The sequence below is a fragment of the Sturnira hondurensis genome, unplaced genomic scaffold (genome assembly GCF_014824575.4).
Source record: "Sturnira hondurensis isolate 20B ecotype Veracruz unplaced genomic scaffold, ASM1482457v3 Scaffold0014745, whole genome shotgun sequence".
NCBI classification, from domain to species: Eukaryota; Metazoa; Chordata; class Mammalia; order Chiroptera; family Phyllostomidae; genus Sturnira; species Sturnira hondurensis.
Window position 1 is genome coordinate 2,100,702 of NW_028087376.1, and position 18,252 is coordinate 2,118,953.

The following is an 18,252-nucleotide window of genomic DNA, read 5'->3' on the forward strand; positions in this document are numbered from 1 at the left end:
TTTATCTACACACAAATGTATGTTTGCGGTCAGCCAACCACCTTTTGTGTCTCATTTCCTCCCCGTACCTGGGTCTGCTAACCACTGCCTCTTCCTGCCGGGACCTCCCCCTGATGGCCACCAACTCCGCCTCCTTACCAGTCTGGATGAATGGTTCATTGTTGTCAAACTTCGGTACAGTTCAATTTTCTGTCTGTGTTGGTTATATTTTTGTTTCTAAGTTTCTGTTGTCCTTAAATTTGGTTGTGGGAGGAGGTACAGTGTTTCCACCTATGCCTCCATCTTGGCCAGAAGTCCTTCGAGTTTTTTCTTTTAACCCAACTCTTTTTTTGTGCATTTTGGTCTCCACTGCTTTAAGGTCATAAAAACATACTATCTTCTTCTCATGGTCTTCAAAAGTTTTACCTTTTAATACAGGTGTTTAGTCTATCTAAAATCTGGGTTTGGGATAACCACTTGTGATAGCATAATTAGTAAATAGTATGCTCTTTCTGTATAAATTTCATTGCTACCTCCATAAGTTCTGTGCATGAATGGACTGCTCTTTTGTTCCATTGTCTGGTTGCTTATTTTTACTCCATTACAAGTTATAATTTATTGTAGCTTTAAATACATTCTCTTACCTTGTCCCTTTAAATCAACTTTGTGGTTCTTGGCACATTGCTCCTTCATACTAATTTTAAAATTAGTTTGCTAAGTTCCAAGGAAAACCCTTTGAGATTTTGATTGCAATTGCATTAAGTTTTTAGAATAACTTGAGAAATGTCATCTTCATGATTTTGAGTTTCTCCAGACATGAACATTATATAATATCCTTCTAATTATGGTTTTCTTGTGTCTTTTACAAAAGTGCTTTGATTTACTAATCAGGTATATGGTATGTGAGGAATGTGATTGATCTGATTTTCTTAATCTTGATTCTAGCACCTGCTGAACTCTTAATAGTTGGTAGGTTATCCTGAATTTTTCATGGGGAAAAATAGGGCAGCTTTATTCCTTTCTTTCCAGATTTCATCTCTCTTTCTATCCTGTCTCACTGAAGTAGAAATCTTCTCTCTTTTTTTTTTTTTTAAGATTTTATTTATTTATTTTTAGAGGGGAAAGGAAGGAGAGAGAGAAATATCAATGTATGGTTGCCTCTGGTGTGTCCCCTGCCAGGAACTGGCCTGCAGCCCAGGCATGTGCCCTGACTGGGAATCGAACCGTGATCATGTGGTTCGCAGGCCCGCACTCAATCCACTGAGCTACACCAGCCAGGGCAGAAATCTTCTTCTTTTTTTTTTTCTTTTTTTTTTTTTTTTCATTTTATATATTTAAATTGTCTTTAAGTGCATGCACATTTGTGATTTTTATTCCTGGCGAATGTGCCTTTTTATTATGCACTGTTCTTTTTATGCTTCTTCATGCTTTTTAATTTCTAATTGGTCTTTGTTTTGTTAACATTTTCCTGGTACAAGCTTCCTCTCTTTTTATCTTCAGCCTTTTTTGTAGCATTATTTGAGTGTCTGATGAATGCCTGGTAGCTTATTTTCTTTAAATCCAAGAGAGATTCTTATTCTCTTAACATGTCATTTTACTCTTATAATTTGGCCTTACCTCACCAGTTAGCTTGGCTCTGATCTCTCGTTGTGCATTTTAATCCTTACTGCTTAAGGAACCAAACTCACTGTCTACTTTAACACCAAAGCCTAGTAGACTCGTAAGGTCAGCCCTGCATGCTACATTTCTATATTGTTTCTGGACTTGAGAGATTTTTCTCTTGTTATATTTTATTTACTGTCGTGATTTATTTTCAGCAAAGTGTATATCATAGCATGAACTTACTATACCCCCTTGATGGGAAGTGTTCTGTAGTCTTCCTGGTGTCTACCTACTGCTGGTTTTCCCCCTCTAGTGACTTACTACAGGAGCAGATGCTAAGGAAGCAGGCTGAATTAGAAACAGCACAGTGCCGGCTGCAACTTCAGGTCCTCACTGAGGAGTGCACTAAACTTCATAACCGTGTCCAGGTAAGTTTGCCTTTTCTAATCCAGAGAACTTTGGGGATAGGAATTGAAAAGGAATATTACTAAGACTCATCTCAGATACAAATAGGATATATCAAGTTTTTCAGCAAGTAAATGTGACCAGCTCTTTATTTCTGATTAGGGCATTTGTCCAAAGCGTATATATGCTTTTTGATAAATTCTACTGCAATCTGAAGTTTTAAAAAATTAAACCAGATAATCCCAAACAAGTCATTTCACCTTTCTGAATTTACCAGTAAAATGATGGTTTTAAACAAAAATGACTTTCAGCCCTACTGTTTATGATTCTGTGCTCTCTTTATTTCATTTGCTTGTTGCCAGTAGTGAAAAACTGCAGCAGTACTCTGGGGTACATGTTAACATTTTCACATAGTGGATAAGAAACCTCCTTGTATTCGATCAAGAAATTTTGCAGGAGAGGAATAAATGAAAAGGCTTACATTTACAAAATTTTTTTCATTTTAGGACTTGCAAAAACTTATTCTGCAACATCGGGATCAGCTCTTTCGGCATTCCAGGGGCTCCCAAGCACCATCCCAAAGCAGCTCGCGCCCACGCAAGTACTGTTTCCAGAAGACCTTCACAGTGTCTCAGAATGGAAACTGCCGAACTATGTCCTACTGTGATTCTCTGAGCTGCCTGGTGGTTTCACAACCTTCTCCTCAGGCCACCTTCCTTCCAGGTGAACAGTCTGGAGCCTCAGCTCTCACTTTTATTATTGGACTCCATTTATTTCTCTTCTCCCTTTTTTGAAGAACCCTGGACTCACTAGTGGGTGAACACTGTCCACAGCCACAAAATCACCTTTTTTCTTTTTGAAAAAATTTCATTTATTTTTAAAGAGAGTAGAAGGGAAGGAGAGAGAAACATCAGTTGGTTGCCTCTCCTATGTACCCCAACTAGGAATTGAACTGGCCGACTTCCGCTTTGTGGGACAACACCCAACCAACTGAGCCACACTAGTCAGGGCCAGATTAGCTTTTTTTTCGCAGTTTCCTGTTCATGCAAATATTTTAGGATACTTCAAAGGTGTCTTCTGTCTTTTGACTTCATTCTGTAAATTTATTCACTGCGAGGTCAGAAATACTGAATATCCATGACAAAGTAAGAGGATATGAGGTACTTGGAAGTGTGCGTTAATGGTATAGTCCAAGAAGGACTATGTGTTCTGTATGTCCACTGAAGTTACAGATTTGTTTTGGACTAGAAATGTTTGGGGAAAAACAGTACCTGGAGGGTTAATTCAAATTAAAACAAGATTTAAGCCCTGGCTGGGTGACTCAGTTGGTTGGAGCATTATCCTGTGAACCAAAAGGTGATGGGTTCGATTCCTGGTCAGGGCACATACCTAGGTTGCAGGTTTGATCCCTGGTTGGGTGGGGTGCAGATGGAAGGCAACCAGTTAATGTTTCTCTCTTTCTTCCCACCTCTCTTCCCTTCTCCCTCCCCTTTCCCCTTCCTCCCTCTCCCCTCTTTCTGCCTTTCTTCTTTCCTCCCTCCTCTCTAAAATCAATAAACATTTTCTCACATGATGATTTTTTAAAAAGTTAATACTTATTTTCAGGAGTATTCAAATTGACAGATTCCAAATGAAAAGAATTTTGGAATGTATGCATTATTTTATCAATAGTATACTACTATTCTTATATTTTATGCTTTTAAGGTTAATTTTACATTGTCTTAATGTTGAAAACCAAATCTCATGTGCCCAAATCATTTTTAAATGTCGATTTTTTGTTTCTACTGTCTTCAGCATGTGATTTTTGCCAACTTCTGGTCCCTTTGCCTTTGCCTGATATCTTTTGTCTCCCCCTTAGAAGTTCCATCAAATGCTTCAAAACTGTGTACCACAACTTTTTTTAAGATTTCATTTGATTTCTTCTTAGAGTGGAAGGGAAGAAGAGAGGGAGAGAAATACCACTGTATGGTTGCCTCTCGTGAGTCCCCTGCTAGGAACTGGCCTGCAACCCAGGCATGTGCCCTGACTGGGAATCAAACTGCGGTTGTTTGGTTCTCAGGCTGGCACTCAATCCACTGAGCTACACCAGCCAGGACAGTACCACAACTTTTTTATCTACTTGTTTTTTGGGCTGTTGGGTTGCTTCCATTATCTTGGCTATTGTAAACAATGCTGCAGTGAATATAGGGGTGCATATATTTTTTCAAATTAGTGTTATGGGTTTCCTTGGATATATACCCAAGGAATATAAGGCAAATATAAGAGTAGAAGGCTGGGTCACAGGGCAGTTCCATTTTGAATTTTTATTAAATATATTTTATTGATTATACCATTACAGTTGTTCTATTCCCCCCTTCATTCCCCTCCCCCCGCACCCTCCCTCCCCCACCATTCTCCCCCCTTAGTTTATAACCACGTGTCTCAAGTTCTTTAGATTCTATATTTCCCCCCACTATTCTTGCTCTCTCCCCTATTTTCTACCTACTGTCTATGCTATTTTCTGTGCCTTCTCCCCCCTTCTCCTCCTCCCACTCCCCTGTTGCTAACCCTCCATGTGTTCTTCATTTCTATGGTTCCACTCCTGATCTAGCTGTCCTCTTGGTTTGCTTTTGTTTTAGGTGTGGTTGTTAATAACTGTGAGTTTGCTGTCCTTTCACTGTTCTTATTTTTCATCTTCTTTTTCTTATATAAGTCCCTTTAGTATTTCATGTAAATAAGGACTTGGTGATGATGAACTCCTTGACCTTATCTGAGAAGCACTTTTTCTGTCCTTCTATTCTAAATGAAAACTTTGCTGGATAAAGCAATCTTGGCTGTAGGTCTTTGGATTTCATGACTTGGAATACTTCTTTCCAGCTCCTTCTTGCCTGAAAGGTCTCTTTTGAGAAATCCGCTGACAGTCTGATGGGTACTCCTTTGTAGGTGACTGTCCCCTTATCTCTTGCTGCTTCTAGAATTCTCTCCTTCATTTTCATCTTGGCTAATGTACTTATGATGTGCCTTGGTGTGTTCCTTCTTGGGTCCAGCTTCTTTGGCACTCTCTGAGCTTCCTGGATTTCCTGGAAGTCTATGTCCTTTGCCAGACTGGGGAAGTTCTCCTTTATTATTTGAAGTTTTCCACTCGTGGCTGTAACTTTCCCCCTTCTGGTACCCCTATAATCTGGATGTTGGAACGTTTAAAGATGTCTTGGAGGTTCTTAAGCCTCTCCTCATTTTTTTGAATTCTCATTTCTTCATTCCATTCTAGTTGGATGTTTCGTTCTTCCTTCTGGTCCACTCCCTTGATTTGAGCCCCAGTTTCCTTTCCATCGCTATTGGATTCCTGGACATCTCCCTTCATTTCAATTAGTTTAGCCTTCATATGTTCCTCTAATTTGTGACTATAATCCACCAGTTCTGTGAGCATCCTGATAAATAGTGTCTTGAATTGTGCTTCTGAGAGGCTGGCAATTTCTCGGTCGCTGAGAGTTATTGGCTCTGGGACTTTGAGTTCTTCTTGTGCCATCTTTTGGGCTGTTCGTGCCTGTTAGGTAGCAGAATCGGAGCCCTAAGGTGTTCACTAGCGCAGGGCAACTCAGTTGCTGGGTTGTGATGTTGTATGTGGGAGTGGGGTCAAAGAGGGACTATGGTGTCCCGTCTGCCGCTGCAGCCCTCACTGGTGCCGCAGCTGCTGCCGTCACTGGGCCCACGCGTTTCGTCCCACTGCACGCGAGTGTGCCACCGCCGTCAGCCCTCGCCCCCTGGGGCCTGAGTGGTCTGTCTCACTATGCGCGAATGTGCGACCGAGGTCAGTCTGCCCCACACCCTGACTGGGTCTGGGCTACTTGCACCCCTAGGTCGGCCCAGCCCTGCTCGCTGCTGGCTCCGCCCCTCTAACCGTCCCCGTTGAATGGTTAGATGTAGTTGGGCTTCTGTATAATTCAATTTTCTGTCCTTTGGCTGTGTCTTTATTAATCCAATCCTTTGTTGTATTCAAACTTGGCTGTGGAAGAAAGCACAGTGTTTCCACCTATGCCTCCATCCTCATTTTGAATTTTTTGAGGCAACTTCATACTACTTTCCACAGTGGCTACACCAATCTGTATTCTCACCAATGCACTAGGGTTCCCTTTTCTCCACATGCTCACCAACACTGTTGGTTAATTGATTGCCATTCTCACAGGTGTGAGGTAGTATTTTGTGATTTTAGTTTGCATTTCTTTCATGATCAATGACATTGAGCATTTTTTCATATGTCTGTTAGCCATCTGTATATTCTCTTTGGAGAAGTATCCATTCAGGTCTTCTGCCCTTTTTTCATCCTCACCTGAAGACTTGCATTTAGAGAGAGAGGAAGTGGGGAGGGGGGGACAGAGAAACTGCTTGTATCCTTTTGGTATATTGCTGACATTCCAACCAAACCACACCAGCCAGGGCTCCTCTGCCCACTTTTTAATCGAATTGTTTGGGTTTTTGGTGTTGAGTTATATGGGTTCTTCATAAATTTGGAATCCAAATCTCTTATGAAAAGCATCATTGACAAATATGTTCTCCCATGCAGTAGGTTGTCTTTTCTTTTGTTGATGGCTTCCTTTGCTGTGCAAAAACCTTTTAGGTTGATGTAGTCCAATTGTGTATATTTTTCTTTGTTTTCCCTTGCTCAAGCACTTAGGCCCATTCTTTATTGTTTAATGCATTTTGAATGTTTGTGTTTCAAGTAGAATAGAATCTCCAGCGCACTCTCCAGTGCACATTATTAAAGTATAATTAATATGAAAGAAGATATACATACTTAAGCGTATTGTTTGATGAGATTTAAAACATGGTATGTATACACCCCTGAAAACCATCAATGCAATGAAGATACGATTGTATCCATCATGCCACAAGTTTTCTCATGTGCTTTCATAAGCATCTTCTGACTTGTCCCTTTGTTTTCTCATCCCCAGGCAACAATTGATGGACTTTCTGTTGCTATAAATTAGATGACATGTTTTAGAATTTCACATAAATAATATTATTGTGGTGGAGGGGCAGTCTGGCACCATTCAGAGTTAAGTTTTTTGAGATTCATTTGTATTATTTTGTATGTTAGTTTATTCCTTGTAATTACTGGGTAATATTCCATTGTGTGTGTATACAGTGGTTTATCACATACCTGTTGATATTTGAAGTGGAATATACTTTTTATAATAAGGTATAACCCCAGGAAATTTTAATTTTATTTTTTACTTTTTCCTAGGATCATAATGTACTTGTTAAGGAAGGTGGACAAAGGAGCTACTTGGAAAGATAGCTTGCCCTAAATTGACCATCAGTGAAGTATCTCACTCTTATCCTCAGCAGGTTTTGGTGTTAAGATGTTCAGTACTGCCGACATGAAAAGCAGTCAGTACATTCCCATGCATAGCAAACAGATCCGAGGACTGGCTTTCAGCAATCGGTCCAATGGCTTACTTCTCTCTGCTTCCCTAGACAACACTATTAAACTGACCAGGTGAGTAATTGGGGGAGGAAGGTGAAACTCGGGCTGTTTAATGTTAAATGGTATGGAAATTAATATTTGTGTTATGATGGCCTTAGCTTAGGGTTTTTTGATTTATTTGTGTTTATTTTTGTTTTATTTGTTTGGTGGGGTTTTTTTGTTTGTTTCCCCCTCATCTACTTTAAGAAGTTTACAAAATACCTTTTAAGCCATGCTGATAAGAGTTGACACCCTTGGGATGATAAAATGACACTGTGGAGTCACTGTACCAGCTTAGGACTGCTTATTCCTGGTCTATTACCTGGATCATTCTGCCTAACAGAAGTGCTTACTGGGAGCTCACTCTCCTGTGTGTGTGATGACTTCTCTCTTTGGAAGTGGTTCTGATTAGATGTCTGATAGATGGCTTCCTGTTTAATTTCTGCAGCTAAATCCAAGGGACATCGTGATAGCACACTTAGAAGCGTTTTAACTTTGCAAGAATGCTTCAGCTTAATGTACTGTTAATGTTTTACATATATACATGTAAATATATATTTATAAATATATGTGCACATGCTGTGACTTTTTTTTCTAGTGTTAAAAATGAGGAGGTTGAGTACCAAAGATTATTAATTACCTCTGGTTGGTTGGACTGTAATTTATTTGTATTTTTATTATATTTTCAACATGGAATAGCGTAACCAATATAGTAAATAACTAGAGAATGTAATGGAAATACAGTGGGAATGTGCTGTATCTATGTTCCTTTAATCTACTCTTACTTCCTTACAGCTCAAGAGGAGAACCCATGTGCTCCCTGCCCCCCCCCCAAAAAATATTGTGGAATTATAAGGAGTTATTTGGGCAGTCCTTAGAGGAATAGTTTGTGTGTGAGGGTGTATTCTTAAGTGATCAGCATGAAAATAATAATATTTATATATTTGATTTTCTTAACACATAGTTGTAAAAGTCTCTTGTAATTCCACAGCCTGGACACAAATACAGTGGTCCAGACTTACAATGCCGGACGGGCTGTCTGGAGCTGCTGCTGGTGTCTTGATGAAAACAATTACATCTATGCTGGACTCGTCAATGGTTCAATTCTGGTATATGACCTTCGAAACACGAGTTGTTATGTCCAGGAATTAATACCTCAGAAAGCCAGGTAGGGAGCCACTCACTTATTTCCTGTAGGTAGCCTCTTTCTCTTGGACAGTTACGGTATTAATCCTCTCTTTCCAAGAGTGTTTCATAGTTGGTCAGAATTCCTCACAGAGGCCAGGTCTCTCTGAATCCACTGATCTATTCTCACTTACGAATCAGAAAGATCCTTAGAGTTTATGTTCATGTTTTTTTACATGGTAAAATGATCTGGTACCAGGTATAACCAGCTTCATAGAACAACTCATCGCCCAACATGGCAGAATGAAGTCAGATCTATGTTCAGTACCCAGCTCCACTTGGTATGAGCTATGGAATTTTGTCCTGTTGTGGTCTTCATCTATAAAATATGGTCAGCACACAGTTGCTTTTGTAGCCAAATGTCACTAACACCCAGGAAGAAAACAGTAAAAGGTAGTCCAATAAAAGGTGATTTAAAATTTCCCTAATCTGCTCTGGTTGGTGTAGTTCAGTGGATTGAGCACAGGCCTGCGAACCACACGATCACGGTTCAATTCCCAGTCAGGGCACATGCCTGGGTTGCAGGCCAGTTCCCAGCGGGGGACTCACGAGAGGCAACCATACATTGATATTTCTCTCCTCTCCTTCCCTTCCCCTCCCCTATAAGGATAAATAAATAAAATCTTTAAAAAAAATGTCCCTAATCCATAGCTAAACCAAGTTGATCTAAGGATTCCATATTACTATGACTTATTTATAATATAGTTACAGAGTTGGGAGTTTGTGAAGTCAGTTCAAGTTCTAAGGGTGGGTGACTACCAGCACCACTGTGGCTCTTCAGAATGTGTTGAATACCTCTTGGGCATAATGCTCTCCTGGCAGCATAAAGGTCTCAAAAGGAGACTGGAGTTTGTGGCCTCGACCAAAATGACAAGTGTCCTAAGGGACACTTCTGTTCCATCTGTAATATGATTATATATTAAAAGAGGGGCAACAGGATCTAAATATAAAGATATCACTACAGTAATAATTACTCACTGAAACCTAGGCTCAAAACCAGAAATAATTTATGGTGTTCTTTTCATTTGGATGGGGTGAAATCATGCTTCAGTGATGTTTGTGGTCTGTGGGCCTGAAGGTGATTGATGTAAACGTACACAGATGTGAAATCCAGGCAAAGTAATTACCATTGATATAGAGGGACCCACATAGAGTAGGCAATGAAATAATGCAAGTAGCAGGGAAATAATGTTTGTGTGTATTATCTTTATTTTATAAAAAATATATTTTATTGATTATGCTATTATGGTTGTGCTATTCTCCCCCTTCATTCCCCTCCGCCCTGCATACTCCTCCCCCACCATTCCCCCCCTTTAGTTCATGTCCATGTGTCACAAGTTCTGTAGCTTCTACATTTCCCATACTACTCTTGCCCTCCCCCTGTCTATTTTCTCCCCACCGTCTATGCTACTTATTCTCTGTACCTTTTGCCCACTTCTCCTCCTCCCACTCCCTTGTCACTAACCTTCCATGTGATCTCCATTTATATGGCTCCACTCCTGATCCAGCTGTCCACTTAGTTTGCTTTTGTTTTAGGTGTGGTTGTTAATAACTGAGTTTGCTGTACTTTCACTGTTCATATTTTTCATCTTCTTAGATAAGTCCCTTTAACATTTCATATAATAGGGCTTGGTGATGATGAACTCCTTGAATTTGAGCTTATCTGAGAAGCACTTTATCTGCCCTTCCATTCTAAATGAAAGCTTTGCTGGATAGAGCAATCTTGGCTGTAGGTCTTTGGATTTCATGACTGGGAATACTTCTTTCCAGCCCCTTCTTGCCTGTAAAGTCTCTTGAGAAATCAGCTGACAGACTGATGGGAACTCCTTTGTAGGTGACTGTCCCCTTTTCTCTTGCTGCTTCTAGAATTCTCTCCTTCATTTTAATCTTGGTTAATGTAATGATGATGTGCCTTGGTGTGTTGTTCCTTAGGTCCAACTTCTTTGGGACTCTCTGAGCTTCCTGGACTTCCTGGAAGTCTATTTCTTTTGCCAGCTTGGGGAAATTTTCCTTTATTGTTCGTTTTAATAAGTTTTCCACTTTTTGCTCTTCCTCTTCCCCTTCTGGTACCCCTATAATTTGTGTGCTGGAACGTTTAAAGATGTCCTGGAGGTTCCTAAGCTTCTCATTTTTTTTTTGAATTCTTGTTTCTTCATTCTTTTCTATTTGGTTGTTTCTTTCTTCCTTCTGGTCCATTCCATTGATTTGAATCCCAGTTTTCTTTCCATCATTATTGGTTCCCTGTGCATTTTGCTTCATTTCACTTAGGGTAGCCCTCATTTTTTTTCATCTAATTTGTGACTAAAAACTAGTTCTGTGAGCATCCTGATCACCAGTGTTTTGAACTGTGCATGTGATAAGTTGGCTATCTTTTTGTCACTTGGGAGTATTGGCTCTGGGGCTTTGAGCTGTTCTTGAGCCATAATGTTTTGGTCTGTTCATGCCTGTTACCTATGAGGGGCGGAGACTTAGGTGTTCACCAGGGTGGGGTGACCCAGGTTGCTGGGTTGTGACACTGTATGTGGGGGGCCAGGTCAGAGGGGGGCAGTGGTGTTTGTTACGCTCTCTCTCGGATTTCCGTCCCCTCTGCTGCTTCCCACAAGCAAACCTGGCCCCTCTGGTACGGGCTCCCGGGTGTGTGGGCCTGTGCACCCTCCAGGACCCTCTGGGTCTCTCCAACAAACTCTCTGTGAGCCTGGGAGCTTCTCCTGGCACCTCAACCCCGAAAGTCTTTCCAAATCGTGCTTTCAGGCTCTAATTCCCCTGGGGCCCTAGCCTGCGCAGTCTGTCTCACTGCTTACTCCTTCGCCTGGTTTATCTGTGCGCTAATGTGTGACCGCAGTCAGCCAGCCACCTTGCACCCTCACTGGGCCCGCTTGTTGCCACCACTTGTCTGGGATCTGCCAACTGCAACCTGTGCTCCTGGGTTGGTCCTGCCGATATTTCCTGCCCAACCCCACTCCGCCGCTGACTCCATCCCTCTTACCAATCTGGATGAATGGTTCATTGTTGTCGGACTTTCGTACAGTTCAATTTTGTGTGTTTTGACTGTGTTTTTGTTACTAAAACTTTGTTGTCTTTAAGCTTGGTTGTGTGAGGAAGCACAGTGTTTCCACCTACCTGTCCATCTGGGCCGGAACCGTATTGTCTCTATTTTAGTTTGCTTTTGGTTAGCTAACTGGGCAATGAAGTAAGATGGCAGCGCTGGTTGGGTAGAGCATTGTCCCAATACCACCAGGGTTGCAGGTTTGATCCCTGGTCAGGGCACAGAGAAGAATCAACCAAAGACTGCATAAATAAGTGGAACAACAAAATTGATGTTTCTCTCCGTTCCTCTTTCTAAAATATTAATAATTTTTTGAAAGCCCTGACTGGTGTGTCTCAATGGGTCGGGCGTTGTCCCACAAACCAAAAAGCTGGTTGTTTAGATTCCCAGTCAGGGCACATGCCTGGGTTGCAGGCCAGGTTCCCAGTTGGAGGCTTACAAAAGGCAACAATCAGTGTTTCTCTGGCACATAAATGTTTCTCTTCTCTTTCTTCCTTCTTTCCCCTCTTTCTAAAAATAGATGAATAAAATATTTTACAAAGAAAGAAGGCAGAGTGCTTTGGCAACTTAGCAGAAAAAAGTTCATAGAAACATAGTCTGTAAGCTAATATTCTGAGGCAATTCTTGGCATACTGATCATACGCTTGCAGAAAAGAGATGTAGAAAATACCTAAAGAAACAATCCTGTTTATAAATTAATATGTAGTTGCTTGGGGATATATTTTAAATGAGGGCTCTGGCAATTGCAGCTTGGAAGTTTTATTTAGATGCATAAAGCTGTGTTTCTTTTCTGACTTTTCCTATGTATGTGGCTAACTCCATTCCCAGAAGCTCATACTAGTCAAATTTTCTGGTAATTGTTATCTTGTGCTAATATTAGTTCATTTTTTAATACTTTTAGGCCATATTGTGTCTTCCAAAATTGGATATAGAATATTATATGTATGTCCTTTTATTTCTACAGAGTAGTTTGGTAGTTTTTATCAGATGTTAGAGAATAATGACTCACAGAAGGTTTTTAACCCTTTTATGGAGGTAGAAATGTGCTCAAGGAAGTTCCTGGTAGTGGGGTCTGGAATAATCCAAGAAGTATTAGAGTGTGAGGTATGGGCTCCTTTCTTTCCCTCCAGGTGCCCGCTGGTGTCCCTGTCATACATATCCAGAGCTGCCTCGGCTGTGTTTCCATATGGTGGAGTGTTGGCTGGAACCTTGGAGAATGCTTCCTTCTGGGAGCTAAAAACGGGCTCTTCTCATCAGCCTCATGTACTGCCCATAGAGCCAGGGGGCTGCATAGACTTTCAGACAGAGAGCAGCACCCGACACTGTCTGGTAACCTATAGGCCTGGTGAGTGTTGGGATGCCCTCATGGGACCACCTGTGATTTGTTTGGGATCATATTTGTGGAAGAGAGGAAAGGAGAATTTTCCCTATCCTTCAGTAGTACTGGTAAGCCCCTCAGACTAATAGCTCTTAACTACTATAGTGAGGATGATGACCCCAAGTTTCTGTGTACAGCCTGCCTTCCTGCTCCTCCCTTGTGTGAACTAGTACAGATTCTGCCAGGTACTTACTCCCTGGAAGTAAATTAGCCGCTTTAGAAGCTCCTAGGACTTAGAACAGTAATGGAATAAGGAGGCCTGCTTTTGAGGCTATTGAGCCACTTTCAGATCACTTTCATGTGTTCTCCCTGCTCCTCACCTAAGAGAAAGGCCCAGATGAGGGCAGCCCTATAGGGCCCAGACTAGGGCATTAGCTGTTCTTATTTGGGGCCAACATAGTTAAGTGGAGAGTAGATGGACAACCATGGTTGTGTGGGTTTTGCTAGCTGAACTTCTCACTGCCTCCAGAACTAGGATGTACCCCCAACAATCATCTGTGCTTAAATTCATAGGTTCTTTCTAACCTGAAAGGTATGAAACTATGTCGAGAGCTATACTGATGGTTGGATACTGATGGTATCTCATCAGAGATAGTCATCAAAGTGCTGTACTTCTACTAGTTGTGGGTAGATGTAATCATTAAAGATTTTTTGAGCTGAGAGGTTGACTCAGCAGAGTCTTCTGACCTTTTCAGTTCTTAGTCATCTTATAGATCCTCTGTCTCCAAGACTAATGCACTGTGTGTGATGTATAGAAAACTTGGGCGTTCCTTTTCGTTTTCAAGCTTTTGTTTGCCTTCCAGCAGAAGCACAGATGTATGTTTCCCCTTTTATAATACAGTTTCACTTTGTAAAAGTATACAGTTGCAGGCCAAATGGGGTCCCCACTGGGGAAAGGAAAAATAATTGTAGTCAGACTGTTAAAACCCAAGCAGAGGTCTGGCGGGATACAGTGATTTTCCTAAAAATGATAGCCCATTCTCAAATTGTTTCTCTCATGGGCAGAACCTATTGTAGGTAACTTAATCTACTAGGCTAGGGCTCTGGATGTCATTTGTGCTATATTCTTGTTATTATGTTTGCTTTGTAGCTATCTTGATAGTTTAATTGTGGCTTTTCCACTCTGCTAGGTTATAAGTGTCTGAGGTACTTGTTATTTGGACTTATCTCTATGGAGCAACACTTTTTCTCTGTCTCATAGATAAAAATCATAACACCTTACGAAGTGTGCTGATGGAGATGTCCTACAAGCTGGATGAAGCTGGAGAGCCAGTCTGCTCCTGCCATCCTGTGCAGACATTCCTGGGGGGACCCACTTGCAAACTACTGACCAAAAGTGCTGTTTTCCAACACCCAGGGAAGAGTGGCAGCATCCTGGTGTGTACTGGCAATGAAGCATCAAATTCTGCCCTGGTGAGCCTGTTATTTTTTATGTAAAACATATAAAGCAAATAGCCAAAGTTCTCTATAATTACATCTCTGCAAATTTGTGTGCGTGCATGTTGCTTAGTTTATTTTTTACACGAGTCACACTTTACATATTGCTGTGTGTCTTGCTCTTTTCCCGTTTAACTTACTGTCTTGGTTAGTTTTCCATTTCAGTATCTGTGGATTCACCTCATTCTTTTTATGTAACCTAAAGTGTTCCATGGGCCATATTTTCAACCTTAAAAAAAAGGACCACTGAAACTCCCTATGAAATAATTGTTCAGGCATTTGCTCTCTCAATTCTGAGTGAATCCAGTAGATGAAGGGTTGGTGGGGAATTTCAAGATGCAGGGGTCAGCCTGTTAACACCTGAACATGTAGATCAGCCTTAGCATCACTGTAAGTGGGCTTTTCAGGAATAATTTGCCTCTTGATGCAAGGCAATATGAAGCACAAGGCACCTTTTATAAGATGTGAATCTAGGGCTTACTTAAGTATATAAGGGTAGCCCTCGCTGGTGTGGCTCAGTGGATTGAGTGCTGGCCTGCAAACCAAAGGGTTGCTGTTTGGATTCCCCGTCTAGGGAACATGCCTGGGTTGCAGGCCAGGTGCCCAGTAGAGGGCATTTGAGAAGCATTCACACCTTGATTTTTCCCTACCTTTTCTCCCTCCCTTCTCTCTAAAAACTAAGTAAAATCTTTTTTTTTTTTTTTAAAGATTTTATTTATTTATATATCTTTAGAGGGGAAGGAGAGAGGGAGAGAAACATCAATGTATGGTTGCCTTTTGTGCGTCCCCTGCTGGTAGTTAGCCTGCAAGGAACCGGCCTGCAACCCAGGCATGTGCCCTGGCTGGGAATCGAACCGCGATCGTCTGGTTCGCAGGCCCGAGCTCAATCCACTGAGCTACGCCAACCAGGGCTACTAAGTAAAATCTTAAAAAAAAAAAAAAATAAGTCTATAAGGGTAAAATGGGGTGAAATTGGAAAAGAAAAAATAGAATTGACAAAGTAGGTATAGTGAAAGCTTAATCAGCTGGGTTACTATTCTGTTTTTTAATACTTTAATTTTTTTTCACAATAAAAAGTTTTTTAAAAGAAAGCACTAGTTAGAAGATAAGTTCTAAATAGCATAAATAATATTTTTAATTTTTAAAAAGGAGATAGGTTTCATAAGAAAAAGGACATTGTCCTATTGTCCCTTCTGTCCTTAAAAGACTACCCAGCACATATTGAAGGGATGGTGCTAGGTAGGCTGGTATTGAGATTCACTGAGAGGTGAACTAATTGCTGATTACAGTAGGTGAGGCCATACCTGGATCATGTCAGGTGTGTTCATTTTATACAATCTTTGAGGGTTAGGGCTTTTTTCCCCGAGACAGTGCTCTCTCTGCATCTCTTTAAAAGTTGATGGGAAAGAAAGCAAGTTTCCCAACTGAATTAAATGACTTTATCTTTTATTTTTGTCTTTTTTAGCTTTGGGATGCTGGCAGTGGCTCCTTGCTGCAGGATCTGCCGGCTGATCAGCCTGTCTTGGACATCTGCCCTTTTGAGGCAAACCATAGCAGCTACTTGGCTACCTTAACAGAGAAGATGATTCAGATCTATAAGTGGGAGTGACCCTGGTCTTAAAACTTACAAGGCATGCTCCTGGTTAATGTTAAATGTTATTTACTAGCACCTAACAGCCTTAAGCAAGTTCCCTACTTACTTAAGTCTGTGGTCTAGAACTTTGGGGAACAGTGTTTCTTTAGATTAGTATGACTGTCTGCTGGACCACACAGGGTACCTCCCAGCAGTCTTTTAGGAAATGATTGTCCACCAGCCATTTTGTAGCCCCTGCATGAGTGGTCTTGTCACATGGGCTGTTTGGTTTGGGAATGCCTATGTCCCTGAAGGGACAACATTTAATGCTGCATGGATGCAGAAGTCTTCAGTTGAACACAAGAGGGCACTATATCTTGCATAGGATTTAATATCTTTCTGACCTTCTGGGCTGACAGCCTTTTAGCAACTTGGTTTCATCCCCACAGAAGTGTGTAATAGAGCACATCTGGTTTACTTTGGCAGCCACAGTTATGTTCCAGTTGCGCAGTGCTAGGATATTGGTGTGCCCCTTGATGGAGGCAGCTGGTGAGCTACAGACAGCTTTCCTAATGCCGAGTGCATTAAATTCATTGGGTTGTGAAAGCCAAGGAAAGAGACCAGTTATTTGAGCAGTGGGGAAGCTTTTTTTTCCCCCCTCTAGCCAGCCTAGGATCTCAGAAGTGGACCATTCCTTTTCCATCTCATTAGGAAAAGATGAGTGAGTGATATGTTAAAGCTCTTGAATCTCCTAGGATCATATCAGGACTGATGGACTAAATAAAAGAGACTTAAAAAAGAGAAGTTGCTCAGACTGCTGCTCTGCTACAAACAGGAGAAGGGCTTGTTTCTTCCGTTCCAAAAGAGTTCCCACATGAATAAAGCCACCCCTTTCCTATGTAAAAATAATGTTTGATTCCAAGTTCTTTTGATTTGCCTCCCTTCCTGATCTTTTCCACAGGTGTTAGTGAGCAGTTATTCTCAGGAAGGTCATAGTGGTTGGAGACCTGTTGCAGGAGATGCCCATTAACGTTTTTTTAAACTCTGGATTGTCCAAATTTGGGCACTGCACTTTGCTCTAGTGGAGGGCTCAGGAGTGTGATTTTCTTAAATAATTGTCATAGAAATGTTACTGTTTTTATTTTTAAATAGTTATGACCTGTCAACTTTTGAGCCGTTTACTGCATTTCTCTCCAGCAGGGAGTGATTGCAGTTGATTTCCCCAGAGTTCCAATTTCTAGTTGTGCCTTTTACAGAGTGGCCTTCTATTTTAGGGATTTTTTGAAAAGCCAGTTTTCAAGGCCTGGGGAAGAGCCCCCTTTTCTCAAAGGAGATACTCCTCTTGATAAGTTCATTTGCTCAGGCCTAGAGCTTCAGTGGCAGAATGGGATTTGAATTAAAAGCAGAACACATCTGGTTTCAGTAGATTGTCACGGGGATGCAGGTGTTCAGACCCTGGCTGCCCTTTGTCTGGGGCAGCAGTAGATTTGACTGGCCTTGAAGTACACTCAGGGGATGCTGATTCGAGTTGCCTAGGCGCAGCAGCCAAGGGACTACTACCGGAGACATTGAGTTAATCTCACTTCTTGCCAATCCTTGCGTTCCTCCAGTAAATTTGTATGTTTTAGAAACATTCATGTGACTGATTTCTCCAAAGGAAAAAAAAACCTCACCTTTAGCCACCCTCCAACACCACAGCTGTCAGAAGATTGTAGACCCAGAGTCTACAGTCCTGGTAGACCCAGTCCTGTACAGCACCCAGCTCTTCCTACCATGTTGCGTCATTGCTGTCTCTAAGGTTGAAAATATCTTGTTGTATATATCCTTTTACCTTCTTTGAAAACGGGGCAGTAGGATCTCTGTTAGTGTGTTTTAATGTTTGTGTGTTTTATATTTTAATCTTAATGTGAAAATAAAGAACCTACCACGTTAAACAGCTCCTGGTGTCTTTTGTCTCTGACCACCAGCAGAGGCGGGGACATCTTTGCTTCTTTGGAGAGGGTTATATTCCCAGCCTGATAAATTTCTTATTTTAAGCAGTACTAGGTTTGGGTTATACAGTTACCCTGGATCTGACATCTTATTTAAATTGATGAGGTGCCCTGGCTGGTGTAGCTCAGTGGATTGAGTGCAGGCCTTTGAACCAGAGGATCACAGTTTGATTCCCAGTCAGGGCACATGCCTGGGTTGCAGGCCAGTTCCCA

At 41.4% G+C, this 18,252-nt stretch overlaps 1 protein-coding gene across 4 annotated transcripts in view; it reads left to right on the plus strand.

Annotated features, from left to right (window-relative positions):
• The window catches only part of RFWD3 (ring finger and WD repeat domain 3), a 42,561-nt gene extending 24,579 nt beyond the window's left edge, over window positions 1-17,982 (plus strand). For all 4 annotated transcript variants that reach the window (XM_037063636.1, XM_037063639.1, XM_037063635.1 and 1 more), the window contains exons 7-13: window positions 1,895-2,009; window positions 2,493-2,709; window positions 7,312-7,462; window positions 8,421-8,597; window positions 12,791-13,005; window positions 14,240-14,451; window positions 15,941-17,982. In XM_037063636.1, the coding sequence (XP_036919531.1) occupies window positions 1,895-2,009; window positions 2,493-2,709; window positions 7,312-7,462; window positions 8,421-8,597; window positions 12,791-13,005; window positions 14,240-14,451; window positions 15,941-16,084 (1,231 nt within the window). In that variant the 3' untranslated portion in view covers window positions 16,085-17,982. The remainder of the gene's footprint in view (window positions 1-1,894; window positions 2,010-2,492; window positions 2,710-7,311; window positions 7,463-8,420; window positions 8,598-12,790; window positions 13,006-14,239; window positions 14,452-15,940) is intronic.
• The last annotated feature ends 270 nt before the right edge of the window (window positions 17,983-18,252 follow it).